General features: G+C 40.7%; 1 protein-coding gene across 1 annotated transcript in view; it reads right to left on the bottom strand.

Annotated features, from left to right (window-relative positions):
- The window catches only part of angpt4 (angiopoietin 4), a 64657-nt gene that overhangs the window by 2582 nt on the left and 42064 nt on the right, over positions 1–20011 (bottom strand). The window contains exons 2-9 of the mRNA XM_033626247.2: positions 11525–11680; positions 11322–11443; positions 3801–3885; positions 3205–3352; positions 2979–3091; positions 1980–2081; positions 1658–1824; positions 396–529 (exon numbers count right to left, since the gene is read on the bottom strand). Coding sequence (XP_033482138.1) covers positions 396–529; positions 1658–1824; positions 1980–2081; positions 2979–3091; positions 3205–3352; positions 3801–3885; positions 11322–11443; positions 11525–11680 — 1027 coding nt within the window. The remainder of the gene's footprint in view (positions 1–395; positions 530–1657; positions 1825–1979; positions 2082–2978; positions 3092–3204; positions 3353–3800; positions 3886–11321; positions 11444–11524; positions 11681–20011) is intronic.

Here is a 20011-nt window from a genome sequence, read left to right as displayed (position 1 = left end):
AGACTAAAGAGCTGTTTGTGTTGGCGTTGACACGAGGTGAGCGGCACTGAGGGGTGACGCAGACAGATGTTTGCCTTTAGGAAAATATTTGGATCCTCAAACAAAATATGTATTTTTGGACTCATCCAGTATTTTTCTTATTTGGTGAGATTTATGACAGAGAAATTACTGAGTGACTGTTTAATAATCTTTTATTAGACAAATCAAACTGTTTTCATCATTGTGGTTTCATTCTTTGAAATGAATAACATATTTACTAACTGTGTTTATCTTTCTTTGTGAACATCTTTAAGTCATAAACTGTTTTATGTGATTAATTAGATTTTCAAATGTGTTTGACCTGATGGATGGTTGTAACCAACAAAGCTCAGAGGACATGCGAGGAGAGGCGTTACCTCCAGTGAGCATCAGGGCACATTTGCAGTGGTCACAATTATCGTTGTCCTGGTCTCGGGTGCTGAAGCCGGTCCCATGGGTGGCCAGGCTGCTCTGCCTCCCCGCTGTGCCGCTGTAACCTCTCAGGTACAACCTGAGTGACAAGAGACAAGGTGATCAGTCAGCTGGCTGATCAATGAAATGACCACTTTAGGACAGTATGCATGTATAACATGTATATGTGTGAGTTAATGCATGTGCAGTTTTAACATAGATCAGATAGAGCTTTATCACAAGGGAAACTGTTGTGCAGCAGTTGAAATACAAAGGGAAGAGATAAATTACTTTATTAATCACAGCAGGACAGTTTACTGTTACAGCATCTTAACACAAAAAACAAACAAACAAACAAAAACAAAGATCATAAGCAAAAAAACACTATATAATACTTATCAGCAATAACTTCAAAGAAGTGGGAATATTTTCTGTACATACAGACATACATACAGTGTGAGGTGGACATGGTGCAAGTACTGCAAAATTAAATGCAGCACATCCCCAAATAAATTAAAGTATATTGCAAAGAAAAATAATTAATAATAATAAAGAATGTGTAAAGTCTGTATATTTATGTTTGCATGTGTTAAGTTATCAATACAAGAAGAGCTGTGATCATGATCAGTTGATCAGTGGCAACATGACAAAGAGCTGAAGGCGTCAAGCTCACATCCAAATTCCCCAAATCCCAATCTGATCAAGCGTCTGTGAGATGTGCCGGTACCCCAAAGGTCCTGTGTCCATGCCTTCACAGGTCAGAGCCAAGTTCGATCCATGGCAGAGCGTCCTTGGGGTGTCCTGTGGTGTCTGGCACCAAGGAATTGGTGACGGATCCTTTGAGTCCTGTGGGTTGTGAAGTGGGGTACCGACACGTGTCATGGGTGCTCGATGAGATTAGGATCTGGAGAATTTAGAAGCGTGAAGTTCTTTGTCACATTCCATGGGCCATTCTTGAGCAGTTTTTGGGTCGTGGCATGGTGCACTGAGCTGCTGGGGGAGTCACTGCAACCTGGGAGTGCTGTTGCCATGAGGGGGCGTATATAGCCTGTAACAGAGTTTGGGTGGGTGGGGCATGTCAAATGGCATCCATATGATTGCCAGGACCCAAAGTTTCCCAGGAGGACATTGCATGTTAACGAGATAACTAATGTATTCACTTCACCTGTCAGTGGATGTCAGTGTTGCGGCCACTGGGTTTATACGTGTGTGTGTATGTGTTAGTTACCTGTACTGCTGCCTCTCACTGGTCAGTGTGAATCGGTCGTACTGGGAGTGGGCGGGGTTTCCCTCCCAGTCCCTCAGCTCCACTCTCATAGAGTACTGACCCTGACTGGTCAGCAGGTACATCACTTCATTACCCAGCCAGTGTTCTCCAAACACGTCGCCGAAACCCTGCAGCAGGGGAGGAGGAGGTGGAGTTTAATTACAAACAGGATTTTTACTGACATTTATTTGGATTTTATAGCTCTCGTGTCTTTGACTGCCATGAAATCTGCTCTATAAAATAAATGTATTATTGTAATTTATTATTCATGAGACAAACAAACCATTTTGTATTCTCTCCAGCTCCTCTGGAAATCTACGCTGCCGTTAAATCTCCGCTGGAACACTGTCCAGCCTCCACCGTTTGTCTCCATGTCACAGAACACCTTGAAGAGAAGAATAATAAAGTTTTGACACTTTGAATTCAACCTGGAACTTGTCACAGTGTTGGAGTACAATCTAATAATGTACAGTACCAGTCAAAAGTTTGGACACACTTTTTCATTCAAGTTAATGGGAAAGTGTGTCCAAACTTTTGACTGGTACTGTATATTAGATCAAAATCAACTTAAAACTCATTTGTTAGATTAAAACAAATGGCCACAGCACAGCATCAGTTCTTTGTCTTAATCATCAACAGTCTAAGTCACTTAATAAGATAACTGAAAGATATTATCTTAGTGAAGCACCTGCAGCTTGTTCGAACTGATATTTATAAATAGTTAAACACACTAGAAACACATTATAACAGAAAAATGAAGCTCCTGAAGACTCACTGTGTTATATTACTCACCATGTTACATACCAAGGGCTCCACTTACCTAAAACATTCTTAAATGTACAATAATTTATTTTAATTTGGTGCCATCGATCATTTTTATAAGGACAGGTACATTTTTGAAAGAGTGGATACTCTTAATGTACAGCTGGTTAAAATCTGGTCTCTGTCTCAGTTTCACAGAGTTGTGCCTCCAGTGAGGAATCAGCTGCCTGACTCTGCTGACTGTGTTCATAATAATTAGTTAATAATCTACATTTCTCTGCAGATGTTCAGAGGAGCCACTGCCAACACTCTGCCAAGCTGGCAGTGAGAGAGAGCGGCCACTTTCACATCCAACACAAAAACTCTACTTTTACCAGTAATACACGGAAACTGAACGAACTACAACTTTATTACTGCAACACTTAAAATATTAATGTTGTTATGAGACGAGATATCATCCGTGATCATACTGTCAGGAAGCCATTGTTGAACAAGGCAGAGGTTCAGATGTTCGTCTTACCTGCACAGGTTCAGTCCTGTTGCTGATGTAGATGTTATACAGACCGCTGACAGAGTGACCGGCCTTGTAAGCATCTGCACAGTCTCTCCACTTCTGGTCCCTGGGCGGTGACCCTGAACACATTGTTGCTCATTACACAGATATTCAGTGTGTTTTTTATGAGCTTGTCCATACGTGCGTGTGTGTGTGTGTGTGTGTGTGTGTGTGTGTGTGTGTGTGTGTTTACCTGTGCTACTAGCCACCATGTTAATAAGTGTGTGGACAGACTCCATCAGCTGAGCCTGCTGCCTCTGCAGAGCCGTGTTGTTGCTGCTGGCGACTCTCAGCTGCCTCTCTAAAGACTCGATGGCCGCCATCTGAGTCCTGACGACAGACTGGAGACAAAGATTATCTCCTGTTTAATCACTCTGTACTGTCAGTGTGGACTTATGTGCTGTTTCTTTCATTTGTTTGTTCATCCATTCTTTAGGGGTGGGGTTTTGATTCTTCTTCTTTTTTTCATTTTAAAGATTTTACGTTTTGTTTGATTGATATTCTTTATGTTTATGTCAGCTAGCTGAGACCTGAGCAGTAAAAAAAACTGTAAAACTTGACTTCTGCACATTTACGTCTACACAGTGCACATTTATGAGGTCAGACACTTGGTCGTCATGTTGAACACAGAGAGCTCCGCCTCATAAAGGTAAACATGCTCTGACTGACTTACATAAAATGTCCCCAAAGCATTCCTGATGATATTAAAAGTAATACATACACAGACACCTGTCCAAACACACATCTGCTGATGAAGTTGCTTCACTGTACAACACATTTTTGACGTACCTGCAATCTGTTCTTCTCCTCCTTCATGTCCTCCAGCTCTCCTTTCTGCTTAGACTCCAACATCTGAACTTTACTCTCCAAACGACTGGAAGACAAAGAGAGAAAACACATAACTGTAGACAACTGATTGTAAACCACATAAACTCATAATGCGCCTGTCTGTTTGGTGTCAGGGGGCATTTGTTCTCACAGATATCTGGCTGAAGGTATCAGCATTTTTATGACATCAAGATATCCCCAAAAAAGCTACAGAGGAGTTTTATGTTTTAATGATAAAACCAACACGTTCTTTATATGTTGTTTCAGCACCCCTAGGGACAGAACAAGAGTGTTTGTCTGTGGGTGAAGAGTCACCTACCAGCCCCTGAAGGTCTAACTGCAGTGATGTACAGGTGTACTTCAGGACACTGTGAATTCACTGTTGGGTGTCGTTACAGGTGCAACACTTCTGACCCAACTACAGAGGTCAAAGGTGAAACAGGCATGAAACAACCATAAAGGCAGCAAACACAGCTTTTTATCCTAATGTTAAGTTACTCTTTAAGGCACACGGGTGCATGTGGGTGACAGGATACACATTTCTGCCAATGCTGTCACAGTGGTCCAGTGGTAAATAGGTGGTGGTAACATGCTGATTTTGCAGCAATGCATCAACAAAGACAGGAGGAAGACTGCTTGCTTGTAAACATGGACATAAACTTTTCTGTCTGTCAGTGTGTCGTGTACTTCTGGGAATGTCTCGGTCTACAGATGTAGCTGCAGAGGCAGCTGCTGACCCTGACCCACAGTGAGTGTGAGTGAGATGGAGGCAGCTACCTGGAGGAAGAGAGGCTTTGCCCAGTCAGGCTCGGAGATTAGCTACTGATTAGAAGTGGTGAATTTACAGCAAGTTAAGACGATACAGTCTCTGGCTTTTGTTTGATATATAGTGTTGCCAAAAAATAACGTTGCACATTTCTGACCCACCGTAATCATAATAAGCTTGTTTACAATATTACTGTTCAAACATTTATATGCAACTATACTATATTTATCATTCATACTGGTAACCTGTTTGTGTTATTGTATATGATGTGTATCATGGTTTGTTACTTTCTGTTTGCACCTCACTGTTAACTGTTTTTGTTATATTTTGAACCTCACTGTTAGCTAGGTTTCATATTGTTATCTAGGTTTATATTTAGTTTATATTTCCTATATAATAGATTGTATATTTGCTATACATTTGCTTTTTCTTCTATGCTATTTCAGTCCTTGTATTTTGCATGCTTATCTGCACTGGTCTAACTTTGTATTGCAACTGCTGCACAGCAATTTCCCTCGAGATAAATCAAGTTTTATCTTATCTTATCTTATGTAATTGTCACACTGAACATCCCACTTAACCCTGTCCAAACGGTCTCGACTCTAATTTAAGTCATAGAACAAAGCATGATAAACTTGTGTTAACCACAGACCTTATTTCAGGCATCAAACCTAAAACTCTTTGACTTTGAGACAAGGGAACTGAAACTGCTAAAATGCTAATTCATCTCTTGGTTTTAGGACTTATTCCCGCTGCATTCTATTACTGCAGCTGTTTGAGGGCTCTTTCACTTTACCATAAATACTTGTATATACTGTTTTGGGACACTTGCTGAAACAAGTAATGTTTTTTTTTCTTGGAGGAAAGTCTCAATTAAATGAGATTTTATTTAAAGTTTTTCTTCAGCAAAGAGAAAAGCTTTTTTTTGAGCTTCAAGTCTGATGTTCACCAATCAGTCAGATTAGAAAGAGATTATGGAAGAGGCAGAGATACTCCAAAGAGGCCACAGCTACTACACTGCTTTCCTACATGCAACAGACAGATATCACTGTAACAGCTGTAAAAAGGCACTTCAGAAAAATGTAGGAAATAACTAAATTAAGACGAGGAGGCAGGTTGAGGGAAAGTGTCATATTAACATCAGAATGTTTGTGTGTATGCCAGCAGGAGGATAGAAATCCAAACTATTTGTACTACAAATCTGTCTGTGATGGAGCAGAGGTTCTAACTCCTGAGTTACTCCCTCTTGCTCGAGGAGCCGTAAAACAGTGAAATAAAGATTAATAACCTGACCATCATTCTTTCTGCCAGAGTAGACTGCAGAGCGCTTTATCTCTGCAGCTGAACCAGCAGAACAGCTGCTGAAAATAGACTCCAGCTCACAGTTAGATCAACAACATAGGGGCCAAATGAATGAAACCTGATGAAGGAGTGGCAGCGGCTCCAGGGGGAAACATGGGACACTGAGAGTGGCCGAATGTCCAGTCCACACTCTTTTTTTTTCCTGGTTCAGAGTGCAGAGAACAGAAGGTGTGGTGGGGCGTCTGCAGGAGTCGGGTGGGAAAATGTGTCTTCTTCTCTAATGTTTCTAAGAGTAACATGTTTGATACTAATATCTGCAGGAGGCCAACTGTATGAGTAAGCTCATCATCCTGTAAATACAATTAAACTCAGAGTGGTTTACATTGATGCTCACGGACTAAATGTCCCGCTGCATCCACAAGATTCCCACTGCAAGAAGACATTGATTACTGTAGTTTACTGAAGTAAATCAAGTCCCTAAAGGACAAGCTAAACTCTTTTGTTTGGAGAAAAATGTGCCATGCTAGCAGCTCTGTGAGGCTGAACTGAACTTTGGGCAAAATGTTAAAGGTGAACTTTGGTATTTCTGAGCCTAGACTTTACTTTCCCAATTTACGTCCAGTATAAGCACTTGTTTTTGCCACTGACAGGCTCAAATTGCTCAAATTGAAAATGTCTGACAACATTATGGAAGGGACGCGACAGAGAAAGGTGCAGTCTTGTTCCAAAATCTTGTGTTGTGTTGTTGAGAAGTGACTTGTTGTAGGATGGAAACAGTGGAAACATTAGTGAGAGTTGAAAAGAGTAGTGTCGATAATGGTTTGTTGTGTTGGCGTACAGAAAGAATATCTTACTCTTATGTAATAGATGTCAGTGTCATGGCTGAATATTAAGCCGATGTTGACAATGCAGACAAGTTCACAAGATTTCAGAATGAGACTTCTCCTTGAGCAAGACTTGGTCACACACACACACTGACAAACAGATGAAAAGGTGCAGAAAAATGTTTCATTTCCAATAGAAAATTTCAGTTTCAGTAGACATAAATTGACAGGGCACAATAAAACAGGGTTACATTAGAACCTGTTTCACTTCTGCAGCTGCAGCCATCTTTCTCAACACTAGAAAAATATTTAAACACACACACCAACAGACCACAGACCCGTGCCATCTACAATGTCACTCTATTAAAAGGTACATTATTGTGACCTCCTCCATCATTGCCATGCTTGTTGTTGTGTGAAACTTTTGAATCTGCCCTCCAGTGCAATATACTGGATGTATCTATGCTATCATAAATGACACATGGAGGTATGAGGGCAGTGACATTTGCAGTGATTGAAATGGGCATATCTGTTTTCGAACATAAAGGGAGTATAAATAAGCCCTTCATTTAGCAAATTAGCACGCTCATACTAGCCAATTAGCACTGAAAATCTAAGTTGAGCCGAGACTGAGGGGAATGTCATTAATTCTGCAGGTGCTAGATGAGAGGATCACCAAAGTCATATAAGTTCATCCTGAGGGGAACATGAGGGTCTGAACCAAATTTTGTTGATATATTTCACTCAGAACCAAAAATGTCAACCTCATGCAGGCGTTAAAATCAGGAGATCAACATTGTCAGCAGGATTCTTCCTCTGAAGACCTTAAACCACTGCACAAACATTCATCTTATCCATCAAAGAGAGACATATTTCAGTCTGGACCAAAGTGGTGAACGCTACCTCTAACCATCTAAATACAGATATATAAATTCTCCTTAAATAAAATAAAAAGTTGAAAGCTGGTATCATTCACTTCAACAAACAATAAATACTTACTTTTAATTAATGGATATTTGAAATCAACCTTAAATCTTTCTTTAACCGATATAAAGATAAACTGATTTTAGGTTTCGTTGCTCTCCTGTAGTTCAGTAATATGTGAACATCAATACATTAACACCCCGACATGTAATGTGAGATCCATTAATATTATATCCGTAGCTTTTCTAACCAAACTGTACGAGCTGAAGTTGGTGTTGAAGTGTAGCTGACGAGAGTTTGACGTGGCCATCCATCACCACTCAGCTCTGTCACACCTGTGAGTGATATCATTTTACATCAGTAGGTGAGACTTTGGTCACATTAAAAGCTGAAACATATGATCAGCTCCTGAGTCTGATCACTTCAACATGGTGACCTGCACATGAACAAGGCAACATCATTTACTGTGATGGAGACTGATGGGGAGTCACTGATCGCTGCCGTGCTGCGGTTTCTACAGCATCTGTGTGTGTGTGTGTGTGTGCGTGTGCATGTTTGTTGATTAATGAGTTTGTCCCCGACTACATGCAGACTGTGAGTGTGTTGCAAGCTGATTGTAATAGACCTACACATTCTATCTTTAAGATGCAGGTCTGTTTATCTAAATTACTTCATGGGTATTGTCAGAAGTGTATGTTTTACTTTTACTACATGTACACAGTGTCTGCCTATACAGTCCTGTGACTGAAGCAGAACAGCGTTTATCTGGAGAAAATAACTTTAACTCTGCAAAGTCTTCTGAGAAGTTATGTTAATGTATTCGGATATGTTTTAATAGTAATGCTGAAACTGATTCACAACTGATTAGTTCTTTGGTTCGTAACAGAAGAACAATTTTAATGCAGTCTGGTAATTTTTTTTTTCTGTTTTCTTTTTTAAAAGCTAGATTCTTAGGTGAAAAATCTGACAGTCTTCATTATGTAGCGGGTCAGCGGTAAAAGGACCTGTTTCACCACATGAAATTCTGGTATTATGTTCAGAAAATAATCAGAACCAGCTCTCTGAGCAGCAGCACATTATTGTTTTGTTTGTTTGTTGCTAATATTTTCAGGTAGAAATGAATGTGCAGGAGCTATGGTACTGGAGAAGGATTAGTACCACCATGTTTTCAGAATTTTGACATCCACTCGATACCAAAGTATCAGTTCTCGACAGAAGTGGAACTGAACAGACGTTTATTTGATGTGGGCAGCATGAATTTAACTGAAGATGTGTCTGCACAGGTTGAGCAGGAAAATAACAAAAAACAAACATAATGTAGCTCAGACATACTTCTTCCACACACACACACACACAGCTGGAGCTTACATGGCTTGTTAGCAACTAAAAACATCTGTTCAACAAACACTGACTGCAAAACACTCCACATTAGTGTGAATAACGAGAGGCTAAATGTCTCCATACATCACTGAAAACCACAGTAACTGTTGTTAAACTGCTGTTCTACTGTACAAGAAAATATTTGACTGAGAGTTAATGAGGTATGTTTGTAGCCACAAAAACCTCAATAGAAACCATCTCATACACTGCTTCTTTCTTTCCCTCACACTCACACTCACACACACACACACACACACACACACACACAGTGTTTCAGCCTCTCTGTTTGTATTATATCTGTTACTGTAAACAGAGAACACGCTTGATAATTACTCTGCATGTTTTACGGCTCAGCGCAGCGTCCAACTTCACCTCACCATGAAAAATAGTGAAAATATTGTGATTCCAAATATTGGCGTGTCTCGCAGCAACAGCTGTGGACGTATTTCCATCGTCTCTAATGACTTGCTTGTATTTCAAATACTCTCACTGGTATAGTTGTGAAATCTCTGATAAGGCTCTTGTCCCTTTTTTTTCTCCACTCGGGGTCGACTCATATTTAGGTCAAAGGAGAAGAAGATGTCAGTTCTAATGAGGTATTGCGACTGTTTTGTGGAGAAAACACGTCAGACACAAATAACTGTTTGAGGCAAAGTAATTTATATGTGTTAAAACATGTCTGGAGGGGATTTTTACCAATAGAGGCCATTTGTCAAATTTATTTAGCCTTTAAATGCTCTCAAGAGCTCAGATGTCTCTTAAATCAGTTACCAGTAACCTGTCAGAGTCTTTGATGGCTGCAGACACAGAGCAGAGCTTTGGACACATTATGAAATATACTGTATCACACTGGTCATCATTAACTGTGTGTTTTTCCTAAATATCTGGAGTTTTATTAATGTAGATAGAGAGGAATGGGGGATGGAGAGATAACAGGAAATGAGGTGATGACGATGGAACACTTGAACATGCCCAGATTATAACTCTGGACACCAACGCCTCAATGTCCAAACTCCATGAACTTATATTAACCTTTAACTTTTTTTTAAAAAAATTTTTGCATCCCTCAGGGGTGCCATTGTACAAGGAGGAAAGTTTTCTCTGATTCACTTCCTGGTCCCACAGCAGAATTTCCTCCCAGCTACAGTTTCATTTTATCATGATTACAATTGTAATTCATCCCTATTTATATATATATATACATAAATCTCTATTGTATATAGATCATCAATGTGCTCACATACGTCTTACTGAAGATATTAAAGATTTCACACAAACAAAAAATGTGTTTAAAAAAGTGAAGCAATTTGTTTTTTCAGGATAATGTACAGTATCACTGAAAGAGCAACATGGCAGATGTTTCTGGTTTTTCCTCTTTATGCATTAATAAAATCATGTGATCATATTAGAGCTGTTGTTAAAGGTTACTCTTACGCCTGATAATTAAATGATAATCAACTGTTGTTGGTTAATTCTCTCTCAATCAGCTTATTGTTGCAGCTTTGTAAATGGTTCCACACTGCCATCAGTTTATAATGCAATCACATGAAAAATGAGTGACTGATAAAATAACTGATTGAAAGGTAAAATGTTGCAGTGAAAAATAAAATGTCAGTAACATTATTATTATTATAAGACTTATTATTTTATTTCACTCAGAGCTGGCCTAAGCACACTGTACATAACACAGGTAAATTAATTCCTCAGTTATAAATGTGGCCTTCAGCTCTGTCTCATGACATTAAATATTAACAGACAAATGGACAATGATCTTTGATATGTAAAATATTAATGGTTCTGATTTTGAATTGGAATATTTGTAAACAGACTTATGTAAGAAAATAAAAAGAAGAGAAAGGAGGAGAAAGTTGTTTAATAAATGTGTTTTCTTCTCCACTTTTAGTGCCACTGTGGATCTAACCTGTGTGTTTGGTCCTCTGATACTTTTCCTGTTTTTATTTGTTCAGTTTTCAGATGAACACAATTGAAGTTACACGTGTAAGTGCATTGAGAGTAGTACTGAACCGAATGCTTAGAAGCTTAGATGGTTGCCATGGTAACAGATGTCAAAATCACTATTTGAATATTCTGTTTTCAATAAAGTGGGATCTGAATTTTATTACTCCAAAGTTGTCTCTTTAGAGCAGTGGTTCCAAACCGGTGGGCGCGACCCTCTTGATCCCTCAGGAAAAAGAGCATTAGCGCTTTAGCTGCTTTAGAGCATAATTGAGTGTCTCAGATCCGACAGGACAAATTTAGACTAAGGTCAAAACTTTTCTCTTCTACCTGTTCTTGTCTCGTAGCCGACTGATCTCAGAGGTCTGCAGTAGCAGCTCCTTCTCCAGCTTGTTGGTGGACAGAGAATTCTCCAGAAGCTGGATCTCTATTCGAGACGTGTGGTTCAGCACCTGGTGGAAAGATGTTAAAAATCAAATCCAGGAAATCTGCTTCCAGGTGAAGAGAGCAGGAGCGTGGCGACTTGTTGTTACCTTAGCTTCCACCACGTTGAGTTTGCGGGTCTGCTCAGCTGTGTGCGTGAGGATGTTGGTTCCGATCTCCAGCATGGTGGCCGTTTGATTGTGAACGACGTGTGATGGTATGCTGGTGACGTCCAGCTTCACACTCTTGTGAATGACGTTCTCCAGCTGAGGAAGAAAAAGACATAAATAACAGAAGGTAAAAGGGTCAGACAGAAGACAGACAATACAGAGAGGACATGACAGATAATAGAACAAAATGAGACAAGGTTGACATGTGACTTTGAGTTTGACTCATACCCTCATTAGTGAATACCACTTTGAAATGTGAGAAGTTCTTTGGAGTCGTTCCAGAAGCTCAGCACTGAAATCAATTCTGAGCACTACCACCAACTCAGTCAGAGCATCAAGTTCACCAAATCAAACACGTCAAGAGGTCTGGTATATAAAGACGCAGGTCTCTCCATCTCTGGGAATATCAACTGATGCCAACTCACACTGCCAAGCTGTGACCTTTAATTCCCAACAAATAAATAGTCCATCCATTAAACCAGCTCTTCATCCCTCAGACTCCACGTCTTCAGGATATCACTGCCACTGAGAAGCTTCAGGGAGTTGATAAATATATCACTGGACCAACAAACAGACTGGTCCCAGTGGGGACGGCCGGTTACCAACAAGGCTTCTGGCTGTTAGATGAGTCACTGGGAGAAGTTCAAACGACAACACCCAGTTTGAGTCAGGATCACTTTTATTAAATGAATCCCAGCACAGAACTTTATTCAGTCATTACACTCATTTTTATAATAGAAGTTTTCATTCATCACTTTATTTAACCAAGTGATCAGCATTGAGAGAATAAAATCATCACTGTGTCGTTAATACAGTTTGCTCTCTCCAAAGCAGACATGTAGCATGGTCTAAAACATGAATGTTTGAATGTATACCATTTTGAAAAGGGTAAGAAATCAGGAAGGCAATTTTGCGAAAAACACAATCAATAAAATCAGTTGAAATGTTCCAATATCAGAGTAGCTGTGAGCATATTTCACTGCATCAGATAAACTGCAGCTGGTCAAATTAAATCCTTTCTTTACTGATCTCTGCTGTGTTTAGTCCAGCTCAGCCTGCTCGTGTTGCAGCTCTTTTACCACAGCCTGGCTCTACAGTGAAACATTCAGCTGCATATCATTGGAAACTGCAGTGTGTAAAGGAGGAAAACAGTAAGTTTAGATAAGGCTTGGCAAAATTCACAGATCTGCTACGCTCCAACTCTGGGAGCTCTGGAGCAGGATGCAAAACATTCTTGTAGACAAGCAGGTTCTCATTTCCATATCAGCTGTTGCTAATTAATGTTACTTTTTTAGATCATTTTTGGGCTTTTTCCCTTTGTTGACAGTGCAGTTTGAGATTAGACTAGAGAGGTGGGAGAGAGAGGGTTGATGACATGCAGCAAAGGGCCACAGGTCGGAATCAAAAGCGGGCCTCTGCAGGGGCTTCAGTCTGTATGGCTTGCACACACTAACATGTGAGCTGTTTCTGACAGTGTGGTCAGAAACATGCACACCAGTAGCCTGCTGGACGTCATTCTGTAGGGCTCTGGCAGTGCTCCTCCTGTTCCTCCTCACACAAAGGAGCAGATACCGGTCCTGCTGCTGGGTTGATGCCCTTCTACGGCCCTGTCCAGCTCTCCTCATGTAACAGCCGGTCTCCTGGTATCTCCTCCATGCTCTTGAGACTGTGCTGGGAGACACAGCAAACCTTCTTGTGCCATCCTGGAGGAGCTGGACAACCTGTGCAACCTGATTGGGCTGCAGGTACGGCCTCATGCTACCAGTAGTGACAAGGACACTAGCAGAAGACCAAACTGGAGAAGAATCAGTCAGAAAGGATAAGGAGAGAGCAAAGTCTGTGGACACCACATGTAAAACCATTCCCTTTTTGGAGGTTGTCTTGCTTTTGCCTCTCCATTGCACCTGTTGTCACTTTGATTTGCACCAAAGCAGCTGAAACTGATTCACAATCACTTGTGCTTCCTAAATGGACACATTGATATCCCTGAAGTTCAACTTACTTGGTGTTATACTGTAACGATTAGGTGTTCCCTACATTTTTTTGACCAGGACCTTCAGTATTTGGATCAAGCAGCTTGTAAAACATAAAATGTGTCAGATTAAGTCCCTTTCAGTTGTTATTTGTATTCAACATTTTGGTGAATGTAAATATTGGATCAGACTCGGTCGACACCAAAATAGAGAAAATGTTTCGAAAATTATCATCTTCACAAAATTCATGTCTATCTCAAGTTATTCTATTCAGCAATTGTCAGATGCTGTATAAGCACACTCGCCAGCGAAAGTTAAAGCCAAGCCACCTCGCTATATTTGAGTTTTTTTCAGCGCTGTGTCTTTTTTTTCATTGCTTCTTCTTGAATGCGTGCTGCTTACAGTTTAGCACCTGGTTGCTACCTTTTATAAAGTCCCGACCTTACCTGAGTGCTGTGCACAGAAAGGGACGTCCAAAACACATCAAAAAAGGAAGAGAAAGAGAGAATACAGGCAGAGGGTAGAGTATCTGCAGATATAAGAGGGATTAATTCTGTATGAGTCTATGTGTTGTTGTTGTTTTTTTTAGTAAAGTTCTGCGTAGTATATCTTTAAGAAATCCTTCCAAAAACACCAATCACATGTTTCTTGACTTCAAATTTCAATTAACCATGTAAATTACTAAAGATATCCTGATTAACAGATTGACAAACTGACACACAGGACCAAAAAGTTCCTGAGTTTAGCTAATGTAAAATAAAAGTCTTAAAAAACCCACAAACTGTATTTCAATTTGGCTTAAATGTGTTTGTTATGACTGCTGAGGGCTGACAGCTGATTCATTTTTCTTAAGTGCTGACTAATCCTTCAGTTTCACCAATGCATCCATGGTTTTATTCCTTTCAGCTGCTGATGTTATCCACACTGATTGACTTTATCACATTCATCATTCTTCATGTTACTCATTTTCACTATTAAAATTACTCATGTGTTATTATGTTTAGTCTGCTTCAATTCAGCTACAGATTAAACAAGCGTCGCTCTGTTCAATCAGAAAATGATTTTACGAGATTCGTATCGCAGCTGTCATAAATCCAAGTGGCCTTAAAGGGGGACTTTTGTGTGAGTCAGTAAACTGGAACCTGGAACGAGGAGGGAAAACAACATCAGATGTTGTGATGCAGCGGGAAGTCAATCAAATAATCAAACAAGGAGAAAATAAGCTGGAACGAGCTGGTTGGTTTCTCCCTCCTGCTCTGCTTCCTGTGATGCTGTGCAGATTTGACGAAAGCCAAAACCTCCACCTGGCTGCTGCACAGTCCAACCAGCAGAGAGACAGAGGACAAAATATAAGCATAAAAAAGCTGCAGTATAGCTTTGAGTATAAAGGTTGAGCAGAAATATTTTGTCTGTGTGAGAAAGAGAGAATAAAGGAGAAAAAGAGACTTGAAACAAACAAGAAAAGTTGAGCAGGTTCTTTTTTTGGTCTTTTCTTGTTATTTTTTTGGTCGAGTCTCCGGAGACACAATGTGCTGACTTTTTAATTGACCCTTACTTCCTGCCGTAGGATTACCACCACACACACACACACACACACACACACACACACACACACACACAAAATCTCCTTACACAGAAACTGGCATACATTCATACAAGCATGCACACACACACTCACAATTACAAACTACACAAGCTGACTGAGGAGCTGTGGGACTACGCAGACAACCCCACGTATGGAGGGCTTGTTTCTGAGATGTTAACTGAAACCACATGTTGGCTTTGCTGTGATCTGGCCCTCTGGGTGACTTCACAGGGGGGAGGGAGGGGAGGGGAGGGGGCTGGGTCACCAAACAGCCCCGATAACAAGACTGACGCACAGGCAAGTAGCACTGATAGGGATCTGGGGTAACAAGTGCACTGTGAGTCGCTGGAGTGTATCAGCATCTCAGCTGGCAGCTCTGGACCTGAAGGGACACTGAGTGACTGGACTGAGGAGGGTGAACAGTGATAAATGACTTATGTTAAGTTATAAATAGAAAGTATTGTGATATTACAGTGGAGTGAAAAATTAAGCGATGGAGGTTAGTTTAGTGGATGACTGCACAAAGACTGAGGTTCAGTTCTGTCGCTTTTTCCATTCTTTAATGTACATTATGAAGTAAATGTTGATTGCATGACGCAATGGCTACAGAAAAATGACATCATTTTCAAACTTGGAGTCTTCAGATCCAATTAACATCTAAGGACATTTTCAGACATTACACTGAGGCACTAAAGATTTTATAGTAGCATTAGTTTTAAAACACAGTCTTATATCCCAACACCTATGTGTAAAATTGGCAACATGACATGACTCAGTCCCTCCAGAATGCTGCCATCACAACAATTAATGCAAATTCAGCAAATTACCGTGAATTCTGTGCGACCTTATAATTTTGTCCAATCAACCCAACTTGACTACATATTTTCCTGTTTAAAACGGGTAAAATCTAAATCTAAAATTTAAGAGCTGTGTGCAGTGTATTGATTCACTCCGTCCCTCTCTCTTTCTGTTTGTCATGAAACCACTGCTGTGGGACGGAAGCTCTGTGTCTGGAGTCAAACACACATAGCGACAAGGCTAAATGTTAGCATCACAAAGCTAACGTTACCCAATGGTTATTACCGGTTTAACAACAAAGTCGAGCTGTTTCAGGCTGTTGTGAGATTAAAACAAGTGTTAATCGCTGTTGCGGGGCTTCTGCCCAAGCAGCAAAATATGATGAGTAGTGAAAAGAATATGTTATGTTGTAAGAGCTTTTGCTAATTGGGCAGAGAGAGCAGGAGGAGAGCCTCTCAGTCCGTGTCAAACAGCTGATTGGTGCCCCCACCCCACCCCAAACATCACAAATACATGCATCACAACTGTTTTTGTAATATTCACTTGTGCCCTCAATATCATTGCAAAAAATGCTTCTAAACATCTGCACTGCAATTTTTGAGAAAAGCTGTTGTGATTTGGGCATTTCAGGCTGCAACAATCCCAAAAACTGCCCGAGAAATCCTGATGAGAAAGATGACTGTCCTCTCCAGAAAAACATTGGCATTGGTTCAGTGGTTTGAAATTAATTAAAACACAGCAGGAATATGTGATGTTCCTCTGACTCTGCGAAAAGTCTGGAGGAGTGGAGTGAGTATACGTCTTAAATCATTTCACACACAAGCTGGAAATGAACACTGGACCACTGATGGACATAACCTGGTACACTCTGTCCCAAAAACTATGAGACAATGTCACATTCACCCCCAAAATACACACACACACACACACACACACACGCACAAGATACATTCAAGTTTAGTGTGTTTGTCTGCATGTGACTTCCCCCCATCAGTGATAGTGAATCATTTTCTTTTGAAACCCATCATCTTATAAAATTACATAATTTGACTTGTAAAAACATAATAAGCTCTATAAATCTGAATGATAACCACAGTGCATACTTGTTTTATTATAGCAGTGTGTCTCTGATTATCAGAGAGTCCAGATGTTTTGGCTGAATCTCAGAGAGTTATGAAGCAGAAAAATGAGCCAACAGCCTCAGGCTTCGTTTCTGAGCAGCGCTCCACTTTACAAACTGCAGGCGAGTATCTCTCTGTATGGTGCCTGAGCTTTACTCTCTACATTACCCTCAACAACTTTCATCCCCTCTCTCCTTCTCTTTCTGTATATCTCACGTATAAACTTATCTTCAGAATCAAATCATCTCTCTGGCTCGTCCTCAGCTGTTCTTACATCCTCTTTATTGTTCTTTCTCGCTCTTGTCTGTTTCACTTTCATTGGATATCTTTGTGGAAATCTGCTTCCTCTGCTTTAGAGCTTCACATCAGAGATACTAATACAATAAAAACATCCATCCAACATTGAAGGACTTAGCTGCAGATCCATTAGTGCATGGGCATCTCACATTCTGTGTCTCGTTTTATCATAGCTGATTTTCTGATCTTACTTCTGGTCAGTGAGATGTTCCACTGAGGTTTCCTTGTGTTTGGTTAATATGTGACAAATTCTTGTTCTATTTCGGACTTTTTAATCAGCAGAATACCAGTCTTGTCTTTTTCTATGCCTGCTTTGTTATAAAGTTGATGAAGCCCTGTGGACTTTACTCTTACATCAAACTACCAGCATCCCCCTGCACCTCTGTCATAAAACCTGTATGTCTCAGTCTCTGTCCCTGAGGTGGGGCACCTGCTGAGACTTTGAGACACAAACAGGAACTCCTAAAGGTAGTCTGTAGTGATGGAGAGAGATTTGAACATTTCATTTCCTCATGAAGATTCACCAGTGACTTCAGTGTGGTTTGTGCTTCATAAAGAGCTCAGGTTCATCAAGATAAGAAATGCCACAAATATGCAGTGTGATTTATATTCACATTAGGACTGACTGGGGAAAAGCAATAATTTAAGAAAGCATCACTAGTAATCCAGATTATTTCTACATTTTAGCAACAACACACAGTCCAGTATTTGTCATTTGTTTGAAAACTGCATCCATTTTGAATGTAATCACCTAATTACATGGATATTATTAGAGGTTATCAGGTGGAAAATGCCGTTTTCAGCACATTAACGGCACTGTGTGTAACTCTGGAGAAAGACAGTTGATGGTCGAGTCTCGTTCCCAGCTCGTCAAATACCAACGCTTTGGGTTGGTAGTCGGTCTGAACCACCGACCCAAAGCATCGGTATTACGCCGGAATTCCACTGGCTGTGTGTCCGTTGCGGAACGGCTGCACCCACCGGCTGCATTTGTGGTGCGGAGCGTTGCAGCTCCGCCAGACAGCAGGAGTCACGAGGACCCACGAGATCTCACGAATTCACGCATTATCGCACGATATAACAAGATGTATTTATGATATATTATACGGGTCATATATGATTTTATGGTTTTGCACCTCCATGATTAATATCTCCTCGTCCATGGTGTCAACGGGGTGAAATGACATCTGGAAACCTCTGACCTGTTGACTTCAGGCCTGCCTTGGCCCATTATGACGTTTTCAAGGTGTAGTGCAGGGAAATACACTGCCTGGCCAAAAAAAAAGTCGCCACCTGGATTGAACTAAGCAAATAGGTACGAGCCTCCTATTGGATAATTACTGCATGGGCGATTATCTTTCAGCTGGCAACAAGTTATTTAACCCCAACTGGTGCAATGAGTTGCTTCTCATTTCCTAAACAACCATGTCGAAAGACACATCCCGTGGTCGTGGAAAAGATGTTAGTCTGTTTGAGAAGGGTCAAATCATTGGCATGCATCAAGCAGAGAAAACATCTAAGGAGGTTGCAGAAACTACTAAAATTGGGTTAAGAACTGTCCAATGCATTATTAAAAACTGGAAGGATAGTGGGGACCCATCGTCTTCGAGGAAGAAATGTGGCCGGAAAAAAATCCTCAATGATCGTGATCGGCAATCACTTAAACGTTTGGTGAGATCAAATCGAAGAAAATGGAAATAAATCTTGTGACATTGCAGAAGCTTATCGAAACAATGCCACAGCGAACGCGTGCCGTAATCAAAGCTAAAGGCGGTCCAACGAAATATTAGAGTGTATGACCTTTTTTTTTGGTGGTGACTTTTTTTTTGGCCAGGCAGTGTATGATCCGCCGTGAACACTATGTATTTTATTTTGAAAATTAACCGGATGTTTTATTTTGTTTCTGTGCACAACTTCCTACCCTGCACCATCTGCTCTGTGCTGAATTGTGGCATTGTGTTCCGGTGTCTGGCAAAAATAGAAGTCCTGCGTATCTGTTGCGGAGGGCTCTGGAGTGCCGCAGCTGGAACGCAGCACAGCCGCAGCCGGTGGAAGCACACACATTGACTAGAATTGAAAAGTATCGGCTCCACTGCCGTACCAGAGAACAGACGCAACCCACACGCATCTGGTGGCATTTGGGGATTAGACAACCTGGGAGAGGGACTCCACAGTCAACAACCTCTCTCCTGAGTTACATGCAGCAACCTTTTTATGCACGCTGTAATCAGAAGCATTTTTGTCAAGGTTAGCTTTCACTTTCATCGGATTTAAGCGCCAAAACTATTTGGTTAGATTTAGAAAAAACATCATGGTTTGGCTTAAAATAAGTATGTTTGTTACTAACATAATGTACGCCACCTAACATAAATCATGTGGTTAAAATAACGCAACACTGACTCAAACCCTTGTTTCCTGGGTGAAAGTCCTGTGTTTGTTTGACTCATCCAGGTCTCTGTGTGCAGACTCTCTCGCTCTTTATACTATGGTAACTGCCGGCAGAGTCAGAAATAGCTGCTGCCTGGTGCATATCACACTGCCATGAAAGGTGCCTCTGTGCGTCGGTATCTGACGCCGAAATCACTGACAAAGCGGTGGTATTTCATGTGATGGGAGTGAGAATGGGTTGATTATTCCTGCAACAAAAACACTT

Source organism: Epinephelus lanceolatus, chromosome 1 (genome assembly GCF_041903045.1).
Source record: "Epinephelus lanceolatus isolate andai-2023 chromosome 1, ASM4190304v1, whole genome shotgun sequence".
NCBI lineage: Eukaryota > Metazoa > Chordata > Actinopteri > Perciformes > Serranidae > Epinephelus > Epinephelus lanceolatus.
The sequence above is the reverse complement of the archived record's forward strand: the minus strand, read 5'-3'. Positions and strand labels throughout refer to the sequence as shown.